The sequence below is a fragment of the Toxotes jaculatrix genome, chromosome 7, assembly GCF_017976425.1.
Source record: "Toxotes jaculatrix isolate fToxJac2 chromosome 7, fToxJac2.pri, whole genome shotgun sequence".
NCBI lineage: Eukaryota > Metazoa > Chordata > Actinopteri > Toxotidae > Toxotes > Toxotes jaculatrix.
In genome coordinates this window covers 1,211,246-1,234,648 of record NC_054400.1, presented here as the reverse complement: position 1 = coordinate 1,234,648, position 23,403 = coordinate 1,211,246, and the positions used below count along the sequence as shown (strand labels likewise).

Sequence of the window (23,403 nt, the reverse complement as noted above, 5' to 3'; positions counted from 1 at the left end):
TGGATTTCAGCGTTTTTACTTTCATTCTCGAGCTTTGATGAAAAGTTATATGAAAATATTTCATTCATTCATTTCATTTCACTCTTAATTAATTCACCAGCTCCAATAAATCCTCACGCCTAAAAAACAAAACAGGTCTTAAAAAAGTAACATCAGTCTCTCATCTGCCACGTCTATGATCAGGGTCCAACTAAAAGAGGTGGTGAAAGAATATTTGATTCTCATAAGAACTGCTTTCCTCAGTCTTCTTATCCTGCAATCCTGCGTCAGTTCACACATTTCTATGGTTGATTATCGCACGTTGTCAAAAGCATCATGTGAACTGAATAAAAAAAAAGGTGGAACTGCCTCGTTCTTCTTCTCAGCCTCTTTTATACAGTCAACAGTGAGATTGATGTTTCATATTCCAACAGCCCCCATTTCCACACACTCAATCGAGAACTGCTGGGAAACAGGTTAGAGACAGGTGATGGTACTGAACAGAATAAAAAGGTGTCTGCTGGTGGAACACAGGATGTGAACAGGCCCTTTTATCACCACAACCACATCCCTCAGACATCCAGCTACAACATCTGGCTCAGTGAAATAACAGGTGTAGCCTTCTAAATTTGAAACACCGTATTTTTCACAAGCTACTTAATCTAAATACAAAGATCCTGCTGAAAGGAATTACACAGGAATTGGTTATTCTAAGCTTTTACCAGGGAGCATCAGGTCATGTGGGGAACGTACCTTTTACCTGTGGGCTGAGACAGCTGCCGTGACCTGAGCTGACCTGACAAAGCTGCACACGTATGCAAACTCCAGACAGTGATCAGTGATTGAGACCTGGATGAGATCTTTACATGTTGTCTTAGCCTATACTGGTTTTTCGAAAGCAGTATAATAAGGGCTTACCAGTCTACCCGCATCACCAGTGTACTGGTGTGTACCTCTCACACAGGTGATAAAACTCTCCACAGCTGATCCCAGACTCGTGAAGCATTGTGATTTATGTCATGATCCTTTATGCTAAGATGCGACTGAGCATAAAGAATGCAAAGAATGCTAATTCATGGGTAATGGTACATCAGTCAGTTTATCAACTACGGCTGATTCATTGTTGCCATACCTGCACAGAGCCCTGCCCCCTGATGCTGCACTTAAAAAGGTGGTCTCAGGTGAACTGACTCCAAACTGACAGGTGCTTTCCTTTACGAGCGCTGAGGGAGACTGACGCAGAGAGTTTCACCTGGTGAGTACGCTCAACAGAAAGTCCGTACAAGATGTTTGTATCTGTGTGTGTGTGTGTGTGTGTGTGTGTGTGTGTGTGTGTGTGTGTGTGTGTGTGTGTGTGAACTGTTCATACCTTTACAGCAAGAACAAACTTCTGTGTGTATCTCATGTAATTAAAGTATGATAAGATTTGGTAAAAGCAGCACTGGGCTGCTTATTAAAGTGGCTTAAACAGCACGGAACAGATAAATAGAAGATTATTATGGGATAAAAGTTTCATCGTTGCAAAGGTCAGAGGTGACGTGTTTGAGCATCTCTGATTTATTCTTTCTCTAATTTTACATTTTGCATAGAAATAACACACTGGTAACAAACTGGTAGCCTTTCAGTATTTTCAGTTTCCTCTCCAGGATGTAAAGAAGAATGTTTTTATTTTTTAATAATTGTCTGTGTGATGAATAATTATTAGTACGGTAACATCACCTCGTGTTTCCTAAAATCCAACAGATACCAACAACTTGTCGTTCCCATCAACACAGTGGCATTATGGCTTCATCAGCATCTGCACCACACGGTAAGTCGAATAAGACTTATCAATACAGATCACAGACAGTCAGTGAGAATGCAAACAGTACTGCCGAGACGCAGTGTGAAGACGGCAATAACGTCCCAGAGACAAGACGAGAAGTATGTGTGATAAGTCAAACAAAAGAGAATAGAATGACTCACACCTGTGGCCAAACATTTAAGATTAACAGAGAATCACAATTAAAAGTCAAACTAACCTGTTTGACAACTTACTGAACGAATTAGTGACAGAAATCCAAAGAGGATAAGAACAATGTGCTGAAAGTCTTTTGTTGTTGTGTTTTTACAGCATCTGAACTCAGGATTCTAGTTTTTGGAAAGAGTCAAAATAAAAAGACAATACTAACCAACTTCATCACAGGGAAAAAAGATTTCCTGTTCGGAAAAATGTCCATGAACAGTACAGTGGTTCGAGGAGAGTGGAAGAAAATGCCTTTGACGGTGGTGAAAACCTCAGATGTCTTCAGTCTGCCTGTGGACAAAGTGAAACACGAGATGAAGAGGTTTGTGGCTCTTTGTCCTCCAGGACCAAACGTTCTGCTGCTGTTAGTGAAGCCTTCTGATTTCACAGAGGATGAGAGAAAAAAACTTAAGTCCACCCTGAGTTTGTTTGGTCAAGATGCTTTTAGACACTCGATGGTCATCCTGACGCATGGCTCGGACGGACAGAATCCAGCAGTGGAAAAACTCGTACAAGACTGCAGACACAGGCAGCACAGATTCAACTTTGATAAATCTCTCGAAGATCACAATCCTCAAGAACTTATCAAAAAGATGGAGAATGTAGTGAGTGACAACAAAGGAGGACATCTAAACTACGCTGACGAGGCTGATCCCAGGGCAGCATCGCTAACTTCCAGACCTCCTCTGAACCTGGTACTGTGTGGGAGACACGGAGCCTGGAAGACTTCAGCAGCCAACGCCATTCTGGGACAAAGAAAGTTTGGTCCATCTGATAACTCAGAGTGTGTTAAACATCAGGGAGAGGTGTGTGGACGTCACGTTTCCCTGGTGGAGCTTCCTGCCTTGTACAGAAAACATCAGGAGGAAGTAAGGAATGATGCCTTTGAGTGTTTAGTACTCTGTGAACGTGGGGGCATCCACGCCTTCATCCTGGTCCAACCTGTGGGTCCCCTAACTAAAGAAGACAAGAGGGAGTTAGAGACCATCCAGACCACATTCAGCTCTCAAGTCAATGACTTCACCATGGTTCTGTTCACTGTGGAGTCAGATCCTACTGATCCAGCTGTTGTGCACTTCGTGAACAACGACAGAAACATCCAGCAGCTCTGCCAGAGCTGTGGAGGAAGATCCGTTGTCTTTGATGTCACCAACAACCAGCAGGTCCTTCATATGTTCCATACAGTGGACAAGATGACGGATGGCGGATCCAGAAGCTTCACAAAACAAATGATCGTCAAGCCTCGAGGAATAAAGGTTGCAAGATCTAATCTTGAACAGAAGACGGCAGATAACGAACGTCAGAGCTCAGAGTATCTGAGGATGGTGCTGATCGGGAAGACTGGCAGCGGAAAAAGTGCCACTGCGAACACCATTTTGGGCAAAGAATGCTTTTATTCTCGAGCTAGCTCGAAGTCAGTGACCAGGCTGTGCCAAAAAGAAACAGGAAAGATTGAAGGACGGCCCGCTGTCATCGTCGACACCCCCGGCTTGTTCGACACGACTCTGTCCAATGACGAAGTCAAAGAGGAGCTGGTGAAGTGCGTCAGCTTGTTGTCTCCTGGACCTCACGTGTTCTTACTGGTGCTGCAGATCGGCCGCTTCACAAAGGAGGAAAAAGAAACCGTGGAGCTGATCAAGAAGTTTTTTGGCAAGAAGTCAGAAAACTTCATCATCATTATCTTTACCAGAGGAGATGATCTTCAAGATCAGACGATGGAAGATTACTTGCAAGAAGACAGTGAGGACTTCAAAAAAGTGATTAATGAATGTGGAGGAAGATACCAGGTCTTCAATAACAAAGATCAGAAGAATCGCTCTCAAGTCACACAGCTGTTGACCTATGTGGATACAATGGTGAAGAAAAATGGAGGATGCTACACCACAGAGATGTTCCAAGAGGCAGAGGCAGCCATTCAAAGGGAAGTAAAGAGGATCCTGAAAGAGAAAGAGGAAGCGATACAGAGAGAGAAAGAGAGGCTGGAAAGGGAACGGGACGAAGAATTTCAAGCAAAGAAGAAAAAACTTGAAGAACAAAGAGCAGAGAAAGACAAAGAACTCAAAGATAAAGAGGAGTACATCAACAAAGAGCAGGAGAAGAGGAAAAGAGAAGAGGAAAAGAGAGAAGAAGAGGACAGGGATCAAAAAATCCACGAAGAATATCTGCGAAGGCAGTGGGAACAAAAACTCGAAGCTCTGGAGAAGAAAATAAAGACTGAGTCAGAGAAAAATGAATCTATTGACAGGAAGCTGATGCAAAACAGAGAAGAGATGAGACAAGAGCGACAGGCTTGGGAAAAAGAACGAAAAGAATGGTGGGAGAAACGACATCTGGAAGATAAGCAGAGACAAGACGAGGAGCAAGCACGACTCGAGAAGCTCAGAGAGGAATATGAGCAGGAAAAAAATGAGAATGAAAACAGAAGAAAGGAAGAAGATAGACTCAGAAAAGTAACAGAGGAAAGAGAATGGAAAGAAGCACAAGAAAACTATGAGAGAAGAGTGGAGGCTATGAAGAAGAAAAACGAAGATGAGGCAAGAAAGCAAGCCGAGGTGTTCAATGAGTTCAGACAAAAATATACAACAGACTTTGCAGCTCTGATGGAAAAGCATGACAAGGAAATGGAGGACATGAAGCAAAGGCAACAAAAAAACAAAGACTTCATGCTGAGACACCTGCTGATGAACAAATCGTATCAGAGAGACTTCGACAAACTGAAGAAGCAACAGGAACGAGAGATGATCGAGCTCAAACTCTCTACGGAGGACGAAAAAATACTGAGTGAAGAAATCAGCAAACTGCAGGAAAAACACAACGAAGAAGTCGGAGACTGGATACAGCAACATGTGGAGAAAGCTGCACAGGAGAAGTCCTGCAGCATTTTATGAGATGCGTGCTGAACTACAGCATAATGTCAGCACACGTATTTAACTTCATCTCACTGTGGCTGTGTTTCAGTGAGAAATGCTCTCAGACGGGTCTGTCTCCTGAAATAATTTTATCTTTGCAAGTTAAATAAAACTAATAAAACACAGGAAATACTGCTGCAAATATTCCTTCTCTTTTACATCAAATATTAACTAAAAACTAATAAAATGTATGGACAACACTGAACCTGTTACACAGAGATCATTAAATATTTAATCATGTAATTTTTTACTTCATAAATCCAAAAAAGCAAACGCTGTGTATAATTATAATGATCATAATAATGAATGTCAGTCTCACAGTTAATAAACTGTCTTTTTTCTTGCGTCTGTGTCTTCTCTTTGTTTCTTGACATGAACCAGTGGCAAACATCTGGCTGCCCAGATGAATGATGAATGAATCCTTATACACTTTCAGTCAGAGATCATGGCTTCACCTGTGGTAACCAGAGATACTGTATCTCATCAACAAACCGAGACCTGTGTCAGTCACCTGAAGTCGGGATGATCAGATAATGTAACCGATTAGTCCTGGACGAGAGACAAGATGTGAAAAGTCAACGAGCGAAACAGAGGGTGTATCAGGACAGAGGGTGTCTCAGAACAGTGTATCAGAATATATATATATATATATATATATATATATATATATATATTGCTTCCTGTGTGATAAGGAAATTGATCTGGTTTCCATGGAGGGAGGGATTCAGGAGGAGAGGACACACAAAACCAGCGTTCACAGCAGGTTTTAAAAAGTGACATAAATCTGATTTATAAAAGATCAGAACGGTGCTGTCAACTGAACTTCACCATGGGAATGAACCAACCAACCAACCAACCAACCATTCATCCATTCATCCATCCATCCATCCAGTTTTGCTCCCATCATCACTGGCAGTAGTTTTATGAAGTTACAACATACTGGTTGCAGAGAGAATCAAATCACAGAATCAGAAATAAGTTACGCTTGGAACCAAAGCAAACCTTGTGATTTTTGTCGGATTCAGTCCTAAACTGAATCTGTCCTTTGAAATTCAAATTTAAAAAAAGTCTCCTCACCATAACCATCATGTGCATACTTGAGATTTTTTTCTGCCATATTTGCTCTAGTGTCGAGTGCACGTATTAGTTTACAGTGGTACAACAGAGGACAAACTTCCACCAGTTGCTGGTCAGAGAATTTGACGTTTTCTTACCTGTACTGTACAACCATCATGTTCTGCTCTCCACAGTGTCTGGCACAGCGGATGTACCTCATCCAGCTGGATTTACTGGGATCATTACCGTCGATAAAGTGCTGTAACGTCCCCTCTGCATCGTAGATCTGGAACACACAGATATACAGAGTCAGCTCTGCTCATCACTACCAAAGATCCCCAAAGTGATGAGCTAAAACTGGAGGTACCACAGGGACATTTACGGTAAAGCAAAGTAAAAACTCTGGATGTTTTTATAGATTCGTCTCATAACTGTGTGGTCATGTTTCAGTTTGCAGTCAGAGGCTTCATCTGCGAATGGACCTCTGCAACTGAAAATGATTACGAGTCTTGTTCTTGCAGCAGACAAAAAGAAATAACTCCAGCGGACCTGAAAAGTTTTAAACAAGCCTCGGCAACAAATCATTAGCCTCTTATCCGCAGTCAGGCTGGAGCTGTGATTATTACAGGCCTGCTGGGTGTTAAACGTTATACAAACCTGATTTACACCTGCTTAAAAGCCTCAGTGCTCCGTCTGCCAACAACACCTCAGCCATAAAAACAAGTTCTGAGGTCTAAAAATACTTTTTCAGAGCATCAGTGGAAGGTAGAAGCAAGACGCCTGAACGTGAAACGTAAACCAAACAAGTCTCCACTTAAAGAGAGAAAGAGGCTTTTTAGCTGATCTTATGACCTTTTCTGTGGATATTATGTTCTCCAGACTTCCCCTGGCGAGGCCATAAGTTCCTCTTGTATTCATGAAATATTAAAATCTAATGCTCAAAGTGAAATGAAATTTTCTGGTCACTTTCCCCTGAGAATTAAAGCTTTTCCTTATCATGACCCCATGACCTCTCCTCCATAGCGCCACCTTCAGGACAAACGTTACCACACTAAAACTGATTTCACAAAATGAACAGTTATAGTTTGAGAGCAGGCTCCATGATTTTATTTCCCTTCCCACAGAAAACTCTGTAAAACCAGGTGATGATTGTAAATTAACGTGAAGAAATAATATTCAAAATTCAAACCATGGACCAAAGTATGTGAAAGTAAATAAAGTGGCCTTTGAATTTGATAATATTTTTTCAGGTCTGTTCACTCAATTAATGAAACAGTTAAAATGATTAAATGACTAAAAATAAATCAACATATCTGAACTTCATAGAAAACAGCGATCAAACAATAAGAAGTTAGAGTCGAACTCCCGCAGCCTCTGTCTCTCTCTCTCTCTGTTCATTATTAATCCATCCCTCCATCCATCCGTGGTGATGCAGTGTGACTGTATTGAGGAGGCGTTGAGTGTGTTTATAAGGTGTTGACCTCAGCCAATAGTCGTCCTCTCTGTTGTCCATACAGCCAACAAACAATCAATGCAGTAAATGACGGCCTCATTTATTATTCTCTGCATGTAAGCACTTTAATGTCTGTCAGTGTCAGTGTGTGTGTCTGTGTGTGTGTCTGTCTGTGTGTGTCTCTGTCTGTCTGTGTGTCTGTCTGTCTGTCTGTCTGTGTGTGTCTGTGTCTGTCTTTTCTTTCATCTATGTTATAATGTAATATATCACTTTATACACTGTTCATGTTATATTGTGTATTAATAACATATAACTTGTTTTTTACACACTGATGTTTGTTTACATACTTTTAGTGAGTTGACTTTACAGTTTCCTTTTTTTAGCTTTATGTTATGCCTCGTGTGTGTGTGTGTGTGTGATGTTCCCTGAAGCTTCTAATGAAATTCCTCTTCTCTGCTGTTGTTTAAATCTTTTGTTACTTGCAGCCATTTGTCACTGATTCCTATTTAAACAAATCACAGTGGGTTTAACAGCCTCCTGCGTCGTCCTGCTCCATTTTACTCTGCCGTGGTTTTTACTTTCCAAAGCAGCCGAGGGCCTGTGGCAGCCTGACACAGTCAAAAACACGGGGCTGTCAGATTTCTGAGCAGCTGAAATCTCTGTAAGAGACCAGGAGTTACTCAGTTTAAATGTCGGTGTGGCATAAAATGTCAGTATTGCTGTGGTTCTATATGGTTATATGTACTCTGAGCACTGAGGTTAAAAACTGCAGCCATGTTTGAGGCGTCGCCTAATCAGACATAAACATCATAAACATGCTATTTTTCATGCAGTGAACTAAAAAACAGGTATATGAAACTGTACACTGGTCTATTAAAGCCAGTATTATAGCTAGCTAAGTGTTTTTGATCACTAGAGGGCAGTAAGCCAGCTTTAAAAAAGTTATGGGTAATGTTTTCGCCAACAGCTGCCTGTGTTTTGACCCTGAAAGCTGAAAAAGCGACACCACCATCTATGCTGACGTTTGACATTTGTCCCTAATGTCCAATACAAACATCCCTATATTTAAGAATGCATAAAAAATGTAAACATATATATACATGAATTTTCAAGTAGATATTTTACTGTAAAATAATTATTTGTGAATTTCTGAGTTTTGTTCCAAAGTTCAGTTTGAGCTGATTTTGATTGAGCGACGCTCGGGTTTTCTAACCTGCCGTCAGAATGTTCTGAGTGTAGTTACTCTGATAACACGGTACACGTTCCTCATTAACGGAAGCAGCTGTGTGCGACCTCCCGCTGACTGCTCGGTAAAACATGTGAGGCCGCACTGAACTCGAGTCTCTCACACCAGCAGCTGGTTTCTAGCTTGATGCTGTTCTGTCAAAGACGTTTTGGCCGCCTGTGTTTATCAAATCCATCGCTACAAAATTCCATCTGCAAGACAAACGGCCAAATATAACACGTTGTTTAGTTCAGCAGCTAGAAAATGTTGCAAACACTGCCAGGCTGCCGGCTTCACTTCACAGCTCGGCCTGTCATTTTTCCATCTGAGCACAACAATCGTGATTTTTTTTTGTTACAGCTTCAGTTTGTTAAAGCTCAATAAATTATCCTTGTTTGACCTTCGGCTTGTCAGGGACAGACGACCCTTTTAGCACCGCACTGCTTTATATTCACACACAGAGACCACACATCACATGAGCTGCTGCTGCTGCTGCTGCTGGAGGAGCTGAGGGTCCAGTGCTTCGTTCAGAGGAACTTCAGAGAAGATTCAGTTACAGTGATAATAAAATCGTGGCTTTGGAAAGACAGGAGTCAGTGAACATCTTTGAGTTTTGCTGGAGAAATGACTTCAATCATTAGTTAACTGTCAAAATATCCGATCCGGTCACAAAAATTCTAAATTTTCCTAATAATAATAATTCTAATCATTCTAATTCAGATCAGAATATCTCTGATTTTCCCTGTTTAGCCTGTGTAAGAGGTTTGAACTGTTAAACTCTGCAGATTCGTCTGATGAGTCCCACGTTACAAACTCAGACAAACTTTCTTTCTTTAAATTCGACAGAACGTGTCATTTTTGGGTCATAAATAAAATGATGCTCGAGACATTTTCATGGCACAGTGCAGCAATAAAAACATGAAATGTATTTATTTAACCAGGACCTGTGACACTGGCTTCTTATATTGTTTTTAATGAGATAATGTGAAAATTTGAATTGTTTAAAGTAACAACAGCTCAACGGCCGAGGAAGTGACCGAGAGAAAGACGAGAAACGCGATTATTTACGGAGGACGTCAGAGGCTGTATTACATTTACAAGAACCAGAGGACTGGAAGTAAGAGGAGAGGATTATCACACTCTCTCACACACACACACACACACACACACTCACACACAGGCACACGCACACACACACACACACACACCGGCCTGTGTGTTTTTAAGAGGGTGGATTACTGCTCTCTCTTTCAGCCATTGATCTCCGCTGTCAGTGAGTCACTTACTGCTCTGTCACTGTTCACGCACACACACACTCATACTCACACACACACACACACACACACACACACATACATACACACACACACACACACACACACACACACACACACACACACACACACACACACACGAACACACACACAAAAGTCACACAATAAAACAGATATTCTGGGTTTTTTTGCATTTTGCATTTCTGGTGAATTTAAACTTGTAAAATCTGGAATTCCAGCTGAGGGTAATCTGGTTTGTGCACGTCTGAACAAATAAGGGCAGAAATAAAGATTTATGGATTCGAAGATGTTCACGTTCATCTCTGCAGCTTTGCTCCAAGTTTCTTCTCAGCTGCCATTAAAAATCTGAGAAACAGTCTCTGAGGTGAGACGTTTGTCCACCTGCTCTTTGCTGGTCACATTTAAAAAGGATCTTTGATGTGCTGACCTGTTTATAACACAGGTTTTCTAAAATATAAAGAACAAAAACAAAAATAAAAAACGCAGTCGTCTGTTCAGTAGTGAGAGTTTGTGGATCCAAACCAAACTCACAGCTCTGAAACCAGAATATCAGAGTTTTATTTCTGACTGACGACTGTCAGTGAGCGATCTGCACAACCTCAGCCAACAGCTGCGTGTGTGTGTGTGTGTGTGTGTGTGTGTGTGTGTGTGTGTGTGTGTGTGTGACAGAAAGTGTGTCTGAAATTTACTGACAGTGTTTGGACCTTTTGACCTTATTACAGAGAGTAAATCCTGTCCTTGTCTGAGCCGAGCTGATGCTAAAGAGATACCCTCTGTGTGTGTGTGTGTGTGTGTGTACCTGTGTGTGAGTGTGTGTGTGTGTGTGTGTGTGTACCTGTGTGTGAGTGTGTGTGCGCTCAGACAGGAATGCAGTTCAGTTATCAGCTAAAAACACTTAACTCCAGCTCTGAACCAACACTGGCATGTAAATGGCTGCTTCACCGTCAGAGGACGATGTGTGTGTGATGAGTGTGTGTGTGCGCTGAACATGTTTATCGCTGGGTATGTGACGTGTGTGTGTGTCAGTAAGTCGCTAATGCAGCTGTGAGCTATCGTGTCTGAAGGTGTTACAACACTTTCTCTCCATCGAGTTCTGCAGGTCGATCTGAAGCGTCTCATCTCTGAAGCCGATGAAACACGATGTTTGTTGCCAACACTGAGTCCTGAAGTTACTCGTCTGTGTGTGTAAGTGGAGAACTTTAAAAAGAAGCTGATTAAAAACAGAGAGTAGGAGCCAGACGTGTCTCCACCATCAGTAAGCAGATCTCTAACAGCCTTCCGCTTTAACTGTGACACTGAAGAGAGGCATGAATTAGTGCTTTTCTGAATTTCACACTTTAAAATGACCCCAGGAAGTGAGAGACAGAATCTCACACTCATCCATCATCTGCAGATCATTTCATCGGACGTCAGGTCAGTGAAATAAAATGCCTCGTCCTGTCTGTCAGCCCTGTCTCTGCCACTGAGACCAGGTTTTCATCGCTCTGCGTTTCAGGTCACGTCAGAGCGAATCGGACGTATTTGCTCGTGTGGTGATTTCAGATGCGTATTTGTGAGTTATAATAATCAAAGTATCGGATGTTTCTATCAGGACATGAACACGTGCAAATTTCAGATCAGTCCACGCTTTCAGCTTTATCACACCCCGACAGTATCAACAGCTAAGTCCAATCAACTTTATCTATGTAGTTTAAAAACCCGAGTCAGAAAAAAAGGCTCTGACATCTGTGAGTAACTGTCACTGCAGCTGAGATTCAATTGTGACGTGTTCATAGTAAATATTAAAGATTAATGTATTAAAAAATGAAAATCACGGCTCTGACATGTTACTGAACAGGTGAACAGAAGATGGTTCTCACTGGTTATTTTGGGTATTTAAAGCAACACATCACAACAGTTTAAAGCACACGCAGTAACACGCAGACCTCACACCGACCAATCACACGACCAATCACACCGACCAATCACACCGACCAATCACATCGACCAATCACACGACCAATCACACGACCAATCACACCGACCAATCACACGACCAATAACGCCGACCAATCACACCGACCAATCACACCGACCAATCACACGACCAATAACGCCGACCAATCACGCCGACCAATCACGCCGACCAATCACACCGACCAATCACACGACCAATCACACGCTTTTCTCCTCTGAACAGAAGAAGTTCAGGCGATAATCTGTGTGAGTGTCCGTCGGCTGTACGAAAACATCAGCGTCAGAAAAAGTGCGACTGTCACTCGGGTTCTTCTTCTCTTTCTCTACAGGACACGCTCCTGTCTTCTCCTTCTTCTTCTTTTTCAGTCCAAATCCTGTAAAACTGTTCCTGAGAGCCGATCAATGATCGCACGCTTCTGTTCTACAGCTAATCAATGAAACTCCACTAATTCTACACTTATCTGCTCTCTTCATCGGCCTCCTCCTCCTTCTTATCTTACCATGTCTCCTCTCACTCCCTCCGCTTCTTCATCTCCTTCCTCCTTCACTTCTTCCTCTTTTTCCTAATCTTACTGAGCCTCCTCCTGCTGGTGATGGACAAAATAATGTAAACACCCTGTGAAAAGGACTTTAACTCTGAGGTACCAGACATTTCAGAGGAAAATATGTGAGAGCTGGTGTTTGGTGCAAAAAAATCACTGCTGCTACAAAAAGTGACAGCATCCGATCCCGATGATGAATTCCATATAAGGTGTTGTTGAATAAAATAAGCCTGCTCTGATCTAAGCACAACCCCTGTGGCCCCTTTTTGTCTTCACTCTACCATCCTCCCCTTCGTCCTCCGTATCCTACTCTTCCTCATTCTTCTTCCACCATCTGTTCATACACGCTCTGCACACTGATCGCTCTCGTTGTCACTCTGGAAGTTAAATCTTCTGTAACCACAGAAGGTCTTCATAGTTGACTTGCTAGATGATATGAAATGAAGGTTAAATAAAACCAAAATAAAGCGTCGGTCCTCCTCATCCGTCCTGTCCGCTGGTATTCACTCCACCAACTCTTTCAGTTTTCTTTAACGCAGCCTGTCGCTGAAGAGTCCATTTTTCAGCAGTAAGCCTCATAAACCGTGCTGCCATCGCTGCCATCGCTGCCATCACCGCCGCCGCCGTCATGCCCAAAAGCAACAGTCTGGGCCTCCACATACAGTCAGAGCCGCTTCACCATCTGAAACAGTGTTTTCAGCAAGCACAGCGCCGACTCATAAATCAGAGGGGTAATAATCGCTCAGAGAAACAGATGGTATTTGGATAACCGACCCTGATTCACCTCAACGCCAACAGCAGAGACTTCACGTCTGCAGGCAGAGCCGCTGCTTTCTCACACAACAAGGACGACCAGGGAGGAGCGGTGGAGCGTGACGCACCAACACCACCCAGGCCCGGGAACCACCACCCACAGGGCCCAGGAACCACCACCCACTGGACTGTGGTACCACCACCCACAGGACTCCCCTGTTCCAACAGGAAATACATCACATTAAGTGGCCTAAGTAATACCACTTAATTTAATCCTGAAACAAACTCTGAAACCGTAAACAGGCGTCTGAGACACGGACAAAAACTTCTCAGAAAAAGTTCAGACTTTTACAAAATGGAACTGATCCTTCACTTTGTGTTAGGATGGAGAGGATAAAGAAAGGTGGTGCTTATAGTTATAGAACATACAGGATAAAAACGGAGGGCAGAGCGTCACCAGAACAGAGACAATAGAGCAGGAGACGATCCACAGGACATTCCACAGTTATTAAAAAAAAGTTAGTAAATTTTTTTAATGTTTCTTGAAAATGTCTGGTCAAATATAAAACTGTCGCCTGAACTGAGCTGGAAGAATAAATGGCCGTGGGCACAGTGATGAACGTCCCGAGCTGTTTGACATGAAACGCACATGTTTGTGCTGCAGCTCGTCGCAGCATGTGAAGCCCTCAGAGTCACCGACACAGGAGAGGAAACAACCAGCGGCTCTATCACAGTGTAAACACACCCTGATCAAACATACTGCTGGATTATGAACAGACTACACACACACGTTCACACACACTCTGTTATTCCAGCGTGAGCGTCCTCGTGGAAAACCCCACTCTTTGTTCTTGAACCCCTGTGGTTGCCGTGCCTACGGGGTGATGTCACACAGCGCGAGAAATGCACTGGGTCAACCCGACTCACCGAGTGGGTTTAACCAAACAGCACCGGGCCGTGGGGTGGTTTACAGTGACCTCAGGCTGACCTGCGAGTCACATGACTCCGAAGACAGTTTATGCTTTTAAAATGACAAAATAAGAAAATAGAGACTGGAAATAAGAAAAGGAGGCGAAGGAAAGAGCAACTACACCCGAGGTCCCTAAACGCTGAGGTCCAAACTGGGTCTGACTCACACTTTCTGGTCCACCTTGGTGCCCAGTCTGGTCCAGCTACAGGTCTCTGATCTGTGCGCAGTTTTGATTTGACGAGACAAAAGATGGAAAAGAGGAAACACCTTGAACCTTTGCTCATATGATCAAAACGCCTTCAACCACGTGAAAGTTAAAGAAAAGTTCTTCCAGTTGCTCTCTTTGAAAATTGAATCGAAGGCAACTGGACATATGTTTGTCTGGGAAGACGTTTCGCCTCTTATCCAAGGGGCTTCATCAGTTCATACGCATCGGTCTATCTAGTCCGCACTAGTCTGACTAGTGAGTCAGACTAGTCTGACTCACTAGACCTGGATGAATGAGAACATTCACAGACTTCCAGTTGCTCTGCGTCAGGTTTGCTTTGCTTCAGCCTCTGTATCACTTTTTTCTTCACGACACTGAGGAACCTGCTGACAGGACGCAGCTGAATACTTTTACATTAACAGCTCTGTCTCGCTGCGTCCGTGACCCCCGACTTGTCAAGTCTCTTCAGATAAACTTGAAATCCACTGGTCATCACTGCTTTTATTCAGAAATTCCACCAATAAAACTCCAGCGGCTCAGCGAAAGCCAAACAACAGGAAAGCGAAACATGTAATCTGACATAAATCCCCTGATGATTACGTAATAAAAGCGACGATGCCAACGGCGATTAGACCCTTTAATAAAACCCCGAAAACCGACAGTTACACGACCGTTAAATAATGACATCAGTCAAGAAAACATTACGGAGCCTTTACTGGACACTGCGACCACAAACCACTGAAAACACAGAGTCGATGGGAATTCTGTGGGGAACACAACGAGGACACGCTGATGGACCGACAGACAAACACAGCCGGACAGAACAACTGCCAAATACAGACGGACAGCAGTGATTCAGTTAGAAGAAACAGACAAAGAAAACAGCTTTATCTGTTCTACGATGCAAAAAGCCCAGATACCAACAGGCATTTGGAATTTTCTGAATCCTCCTGTGTCTCATCATCATCCCACTCTAACAAAATATTTAGCCTCAAACTGTGCAGCTGAAGTTTTCCTTTCTTCTCTGCTCTGAAGCTCGATGTCCGGAGCTGTTTTCACTGACTCTGTGCTGACAGCTCGTCCAGTCTCACATCTGTCAGGAAGAAAACTCCCGTAAAACCCCGGCGGACGAGGTCAGAGCTGCGACTTCAGGACGGTTCTCGTGTTTGTACTTCACATTCTTTTCAATCAAGACGGCCTCGAGGTTCGGACCCAGAGGTCACCGGTTCGAATCCTCTGGAAAATCCAGACGGTGGAAGAATGAGAAGCTGCTCTTGTTTCCCTCAACAAGTACTGTCAAACACACGTGGGAAGAATTTGTTGTACTTTGACTCAGTTGCTGTGCAGGTCTCAGGCTCCGGCACTTTACAGGACTTCACTGCTTTCACTTTGACTTTCATATCTTTATCTCATGGCTGGAGTTACTGGCTACTTTGGAAATTCAGATATCACTTTCCACATAAGATCATTGATAATAAGCTGAAATAACATTTTATTCCTAGTGAGTATCGTTGCCATCAGCATCATTTTCAGTCAACACAGACGCTGTGCGGCGTTTTCGAGGAGCAATCACCAAAGAAATACGGTGATTGATCGATGGGAATGCCATTAGTTTCAGTTATAGCAGCACTGGACAAACAGCCAGAGGTCAGAGGATCCCAGTCTTTAGGATTTGACCCCAGAAGACCACGGACGTCTGAACCAAATTCCACAACAATCAATCCAACAGTTGAGATATTTCAGTCAGGGTCAAAGTGGTCGACCGACAGAGCAGATCTTCAGTCTCAAAGTAAGAAAATTACTCCTTAAACACAGTTTATTAAAAACCACTGAGCTGATGCATTTTCCCATTTTGCTTCTTACAGGGCTCAAACTACTTTAAGTCCGTCTTTTTACCATTTATAAGAAGTAAAAAAACATTTCATAAATGGTTTTTACAACTGTAACGTAGTTGTAAGCAGTTATAAGGATAATTTAAAGTGTTTATTAATGTCCTGTGTTTGATCTAACTTCTCCTGTGAAGTGCTCCCATGTATTTGGTGCTTAGATCAGACCTGATGTATGGCTTTAAAAATCACAAGCATAATATTGATAATAAAACAGTGTTTGTGTTGCGGTTTCTTTCTCATGACTCTTTACCACAGCACAGACACGGAGAGCGATAAAGCTCCGGGTGACATACTTTACGAATGATTCCACCATAAACTCGGACTCAAACACTGAGCTCTGCCTCGGAGGAGATCAATTTGTCGAGCCGTAAAATACTGCAGCACCAGAAAATCCTCCACTGTTCCACCCAGACGTAACGGCAAGTGTCTTAATTAAAACGGGCCCTTCCTGGACACCATAGACAACATGACACGAGCTCTCTGATTGGCTATAGGACACACATCTCTTCCTGTTTTGGGGGGCATCAATAAGCGAGTTTAACAACCAGTGAGTTTTAATGGGATCTGTGTGTAAAGCTTCTTCATCAATAGGCCTAATGACCGGTTTTAGCCCTGCGGCCAATAACCTGCCGATGGTTAGAGTTGGGTTATCGGATCAGCATTTCTCCAGGGCCGGGGGCCTCAAAGGCTGGTTTGAGACCCCACAGAGGGTCCCAGGGTTGTCTTTGCTGGGTCCAAAAACAACTACAGCACAAAGATATTTTAATCAGACTCAATCAATTTGGGTCCTGAGCTGTAAAAGACCTTAATGTGGGTGATTTACTTCAAAAGCAGCTGCAGAGAAAATAAACATTCGCCACCTTCCTCCTCTTTTTACTTCTTTTTCTCCTCCACACGTTTATCTAGTCACACTGTTCAGTGTTATGAGTATTTCTACAACATCCATCTGCAGCAGGAGAAGCTACGTTTACAGCAAGAGATGGACATTTTTCCTGAGGTGGAAGAACACAGGCATTTTTTAAATTTAAATTAAAATATCAAAATTATTTAAAGAATTTAATAATAATGTCACAAACTTTAATGGCTGCAGCAAAAAAAGAAAGAAAAAGAGAAAACAGGACAAAGAGTTGAAATAATGCAGCCGAGAGTCTGAGACACTGAAGGAATTCATTCTAGTCCGACTTACACCCTGAAGCACAGAGGACAATCCACAAATACACACCATGGTCCACAAACACTGTCTGTGTGTGTGGACAGATGTTGTCACCACACCGCTCGGTGTAAGACTTCACAGGAAGCCACTGTACCGCCCGTTTGAATACTGAGAAAAACAAAGATCGTAATGTTCAAAGAGCAACGCTGCACAAACGCTTCACAAATTACAGTCACAATTTTTTAAAATCTAGTCATAATATTTGGAAGAGAAAAGGTTCTACTTTAAGGATAAAATTACAAGAAAATGGAAAAAATGAATTCTGTATCTGTCATTTTCAGAGTGTTTAATCAAAATCCAAAGTTTTTTTCCTGTAAAATATTTAAGTATTTTGACATTTGAGTTTATACATGAATTCAAATGTGCTTTGGGTCGACGAGCAGCAAACTGCACCTGACCGTGAGCCTGCCGACGTCACTGTGCAAAAACTCTGTTGTTCTCCTGACATCATGATGCTCCCTGCTCCTGCTGGACTTGGCCTACGATTTCTTAACCCCCCCCCACAATCCTTTGTCCTTCGACCTCTGACCCCCGACCTTCTGCCTCAGCACCCCCCCTCCCCACCACCACCACCTCCTCACTCCCTCCTCCTGACGTCCTGCTGCAGTCAACGGCAGAGAGACTGATGTCCGGTCAACCGACGTCTGACTGACCTTTACCAGCTCAGCCACAAGGGACTCATCCATCTCTCTGTCTCCCAGCATCCTTCATTCCCACCCCTCTCTCTCTCTCTCTCCCTCTCTCTCTCTCTCCCCCCCATGCTAATGCAGCTGTTTATAAGTGCCACATTGACTTTCCCCTGCCACTGTATGTAAATACAATCTGCTCTGATCAATGGACTGAGAGTTGACGTGACGCTGACCACAAAAACACACACACACACACACATACACACACACACACACACAAATGTTTATTATACTCACAGCAACACACAAGGAGTACACAAGCACAGAGCAGGTAAATATGACACACAAAAGTGAGGCACCTGTTTCCTAAAAGAATCAAAGTGCGTGAGTGTGTGTCCACATGAAGAGTGGAGTGTAAGAGTGTGTGCAGAGTCTAAGGTCAGGGTTCAGACCGACGCACACAGTCACACACACGCAGTAAAAGGGAAACCCTCCAGCAGCTGCAGTGCGGGTGCCGCCCGCCCCTCTTACCTCCCACAGGTGTCGCGTGTTCTTGGCGGCTCCAGACTGCAGTTTATCCAGCAGCAGAGGGACTCCCTGGAACGGGCCGATCCAGGTTCCCTGAGGGATCCTCTGGGCCGCACAGATACCGTAACCCAGTCCGGGAACTGTACTCGTGCACAGACACACCTGAGCACACAACAACACAGGGAGATCAAAAACACAAACACCCTCTGGTAGTGCAGATGTTTATGAAATGTATTTCCAGGCACTGGGCAGTTACTCCGGACACCACGGTGACACTAAGATCAGGTTATCAGGTGAAGTACACCTGCTCTCTCTGAAAACCTCCAGGAAAACACAAACATTTCAGCTGAACACGAACTTTCTGCAGCAGCGTGTCCCTCGTGTCCTGTGAACACGTAACACGCTCCGTTCCTTCTGTAGGATTACTGAGTTTCACAGGTGGAGACTTTACAAACAGCAGCTGTGCTAAACGTTGGTCAGAGACGATGCTGAGTTCACTGCGTGTCCACTGAGGAAAAGTTGGACTTCAGCTTCACTACATGGAGCTCCTCACCGAAGCAGTTACAGAGCTTCCTCCTCCAGTTCCCAACTCTTTGTCAAACAATTCAAAACTCGAGCTTTGTAACTTCATCCATGCAAAACAAATCTACTGACAGAGGAAAACTATAATCTGTGCTGCCTTTAAACATGACAGAGACTTTATTTCTCTGTAAAGCAGATGAAAATCTGATGTTGGGACATTTCTGCAGATAAGTTCCTTGAAATATTAAAAAATGAAACAGTCCATGAGCTGTCTCACCTCTCTGGGCAGGTCTCTGAGCCAATCGGGGACGTCCGGCAGAGTGACGGGAGCCGCCGAGCTGCTGGTGCCGACGAGTCGACGCAGGGAGTGGAGAGGGCCGTGCATCGGACACTCGCCGTTCCTGTTGTCTGCACACATGTCACAGCCTGGAGAGGAAGGTTAGACTGACTTTTACCTTTTATAACAAAGCAAACAGACAAATAACACAAATTCATTCAAAACATCCACTTCTGCAGCACATGAATTAAAACCTCCAGTTTAAAAACAAAGATTTTTAAGGTTTAAATCATGTTAATGTCCTCAGTCTTTTAAGATTCTTCCAGTTTTAAGAGGACATAGGTTTTTTGTGAATATTGAGATTTGATGTTCTGATTCGCCCACGTGTGTGCATGAAACAGTGCAGGTAGAGTGATGAAGAGCATTAAATGTTGTTTATCTGGAAATTTTAAAGAATGACCTGAGCTGTTTCCTTTTATTGATGTTTATAGAAAAAAGTGAGATGAAATGCCTTTTCAGCTCTTTAATAAAAGCTTCCTTCGGTTGTGCAAAAAAAAAAAAAAAAACAACTTTCAGATAAAGTGAAAAACTGAAAGTGGAGTAAAAGGAAAGGTCCCGGCGTCCTGACCAAGTCCAAATGAGGAAAAAAGTCCTGTCTGCCGTGTTTTTCCAGGTTAAATGTGGCGAGCAGCATATTGCTGGGAATTACAGAGTGTCAACATTTATTCAGAGATGCAGTCTGACAGTAATGGATGTAAATTGACTGTGGCAAAATAATGAGAGATTATTATCTGGACAGAAAACTCCCACAGAGCCGCACAGAGCAGAGGCTGAGAGGAACAGGATGTTCATGTTGTTTTTTTTCTGTTTTTCCCAAAATTTAATATCCGCCATTTGAGAGAGTGACAGCTACTTTTACACCATGATGGATAGAAGTTAATTAAAGCACATTATGGTCATTTATAAACCACAAAATGTAACACAAGTTCACGGTCAAGTAAATGGGAAAAATTTTACAGGCTGGATTCTCCACGATCCTCGACTCCAAACTGAAATTAGTAGAGACGTCATTTTGATTTGAGCCGTGGAGCAAACGTCTGAGGTGAACTGCTCAAACCACTGAGGTGATGGTTCAGATTCAAACTGCTGATGATGAGTTTAACTCTGTTTAATCCTGATTCACGAGTTCACACACTTCTAATACTGAATTCTGCTAAATAATTTACAGCACCGAGCATCGGAAACTGTCCAACACTGAAATGTGACACGGGATTTGAATCTTTCTGACTCAGATACCGAGGCAAATTTAAATTCTCTTGTCAAATGGAAAAAAAAAGAAAAGCTTTTGTAGAAAAACATGTTTATATTACTCAACATAAAATATAGAAAAATATTTATTTGGAATCTGTACCAAAACTCAGATGTTGTAAAAGAGTCACAGGTTTGATCTCAGCAGCTGAAAACACTGAGCTCAACAGCAGAGAATTATAATTACTAATAATTACTAATACTAACTCCTTCTGTTACGACTACTGTAACTGTAACTACTACTCTGCTACAGATGTGTTTCTACACTGACACTTGATAAAATGATCAAAATTTTCTGTTTATTTTCAGTATATTAAAAACCATATCATCCTGAATAATTATAATTATAATAATTTATTATAATTATAATTTTTTTACCCTCACTGTAAAAAAAAAAAGTTTTTAAAATGATATTTCACGTGTCTGTATGTATTACAGGTGATATTGTTTTTAAATCTCTAACATTTCACATACAAAACGTGTTAAACAGTAAAGGTGTTTTATAGGTGATTTTTTTTTAGTGTAAGTACTAACATGACGACGAGGCCGTGAATTAAACTCCCGGCAGTGGAACACAGTCGCAGAAAGAGAATCTGTTCGCAGCTGGTTTCTGAAGCGAGCTGAAGCCGTGAATGTGTCGTCTTTCCTCCAGTGAACCTGTTTTCTCTTCTTCTCTTCCTCTCTTTCAGACTGATGAACTGGCTGTGAACTTGTTATGGCGTGCTCTCCGTGCTGCCCATCATTCAAACCCAGTATTCTGTTACATCCATCGCCAGTGTTTAGACAGCTCCGCTCTGCCTCTGATCTCCGAGCGACCGACACCATCTCCAGCTAAAACGTCTGCGTCTCACTACGCCTCAGTGAAGCGGCTTCTTCCCACAAACTGAGGATGTTTTTCTATCTTCCTAATAAACCTTCATTACAAACACTTTGTCTTGAATCACAGTTATTTGAAAAGCTCAGGTATTAATCTGCTTCATAGGACATATCTGTAATCTAAACATTCATTTCTACATTCACACTTATCTGACTCTAATTCACTGACTTCCTGTAAAAGCAAAACAAATTTCAGTGTCATTTCCTGACTCAACGCCATTACAAGCACCAAACACTGAGAAGGCTCGGCAACAAACTCCTGGACTCCTCAACAGAACCATCACACTTCATAAAGTTCATGGATGTTAATAGCTGCATTTGTTTCCAACACAGCTGTGAGTCCAGATGAGGACGGACCACACAGCGAGGCGGCCGCTCCGCTCTGCAAACCCACGGTGAACAAAGCTCTGCGGAGCTTTCTGCCTCTTCTGGCTACTATTTTCCATTTTATGGCACATTTCCTGTCAGGTTCAGGCTCAGTTTCATCAGAAAAGCTCTGACAAAGCGTCAGTCCTCAGCCTGCTGAGCAGCAGACAGACTCAGTCAGAGCCTGATGTTTCCCCCAGGAGCCGGTGGAGACCAAACACTGAGCTAGAAGAGAGGGACACATGGACTGAGAGTCCTCAGGTGGACTCAGAGACCACTCCAGTTGAAGGACCATGTCACTCTGTGCCTGCTGGATCTGTACACTTTTACTAAAATGTTTTGAACTGAACATTTCCCACAGCTGCACAGTAAAAAAAAAAAAAACTTCCAACACAGGAGGTTTTAAGAAGAGCAGAGCTACTGTTAAGAAGACAGAGTTCACGTCCTCTGTAATATTTCTGAGGTTTAATAACAAAAAGGAGTTTTCTCTGATTACAGTCACATTAAACATGTTAAAGCCTGAATCTGATATTTCTTACGAAAGATCTTAAACTTTCACTGTTTCAGGCTTATGTTTAATAAAGATTATTTAATATTATTCTCCACCTAAATAACATATATGGCAACACTGAGACCACAGTGTTTAAATAAAATTTACAGAAAACAGAAATGAACAGTGAAACAAAGAGAGAAAATGTGGATTTTACATACTACGCTAAATACTGCTCAGCTTGGCTGGTGGCTGGTCCACCAGGCACCAAGGCTTCGCAGGCAGGTGCAGCTTCACTGAGGGAAACTGACCCATGAACTTGAATGTTTGTGAGCTGGATTAAGTTTGTTCTTCTCACCTGTTTTTTGGTCAGTTAGTTCTGTCACTCTGTCTCCGATCATTACACTTGTACACCACTAATGTTCAACAGCAAATACAATCTCAAAGACGTGCGATGGTGCTCAGATTTTTATATTTCTGAACAAACATATCCACAAAACCTTCTCTGACTGGTGTTTTCTACAATATCAGCTTGTAGCTGCTGAAGCACGATTACCACCAAAACACGGTAAACAACAACATGCCCTGTCACCTCGGCCTCTGCTGGTTTATTTCCTTCTAATAAAACAAACAGAGAAATAATTCAAGCATTAAAATGTGAAGGAGTCAAACACGGGTTAATTATCTGAGATTAAACACAGGTTTAGTGTTTTTCAGACGTTTTAGTTTTAGTGACATGAAGACAGACTGAAAAGCAGCAAACAGAGCTCTGTGTGTGTGTGTGTGTGTGTTTAGCTGACTTTATTAAGTTACAGTAAAACTGCCAGCTGACATTAACTCCAGATGTAAACTGTAAGAATTGATCTGTGTTTTTTATCAAACCAGAAAAGGTCCCGGCTGTCTGATAACATCCTGTCATACGTTTTATTGCTGGAACAGAGACATAAGCCTGAG

General features: G+C 42.6%; 2 protein-coding genes across 5 annotated transcripts in view; one reads left to right on the top strand and one right to left on the bottom strand.

The window, feature by feature from the left end:
- The window catches only part of prdm6 (PR domain containing 6), an 81,772-nt gene that overhangs the window by 41,038 nt on the left and 17,331 nt on the right, over positions 1-23,403 (bottom strand). For all 4 annotated transcript variants that reach the window (XM_041042371.1, XM_041042374.1, XM_041042372.1 and 1 more), the window contains exons 3-5: positions 19,410-19,558; positions 18,614-18,772; positions 6,108-6,235 (exon numbers count right to left, since the gene is read on the bottom strand). In XM_041042371.1, coding sequence (XP_040898305.1) covers positions 6,108-6,235; positions 18,614-18,772; positions 19,410-19,558 — 436 coding nt within the window. The remainder of the gene's footprint in view (positions 1-6,107; positions 6,236-18,613; positions 18,773-19,409; positions 19,559-23,403) is intronic.
- On the top strand, positions 1,171-5,237 carry LOC121184590 (GTPase IMAP family member 8-like). The gene is made up of 3 exons (XM_041042370.1): positions 1,171-1,234; positions 1,723-1,789; positions 2,093-5,237. Exons 2-3 carry the CDS (start codon positions 1,762-1,764, stop codon positions 4,870-4,872), a joined length of 2,808 nt encoding a protein of 935 aa, XP_040898304.1. The 5' UTR covers positions 1,171-1,234; positions 1,723-1,761; the 3' UTR covers positions 4,873-5,237.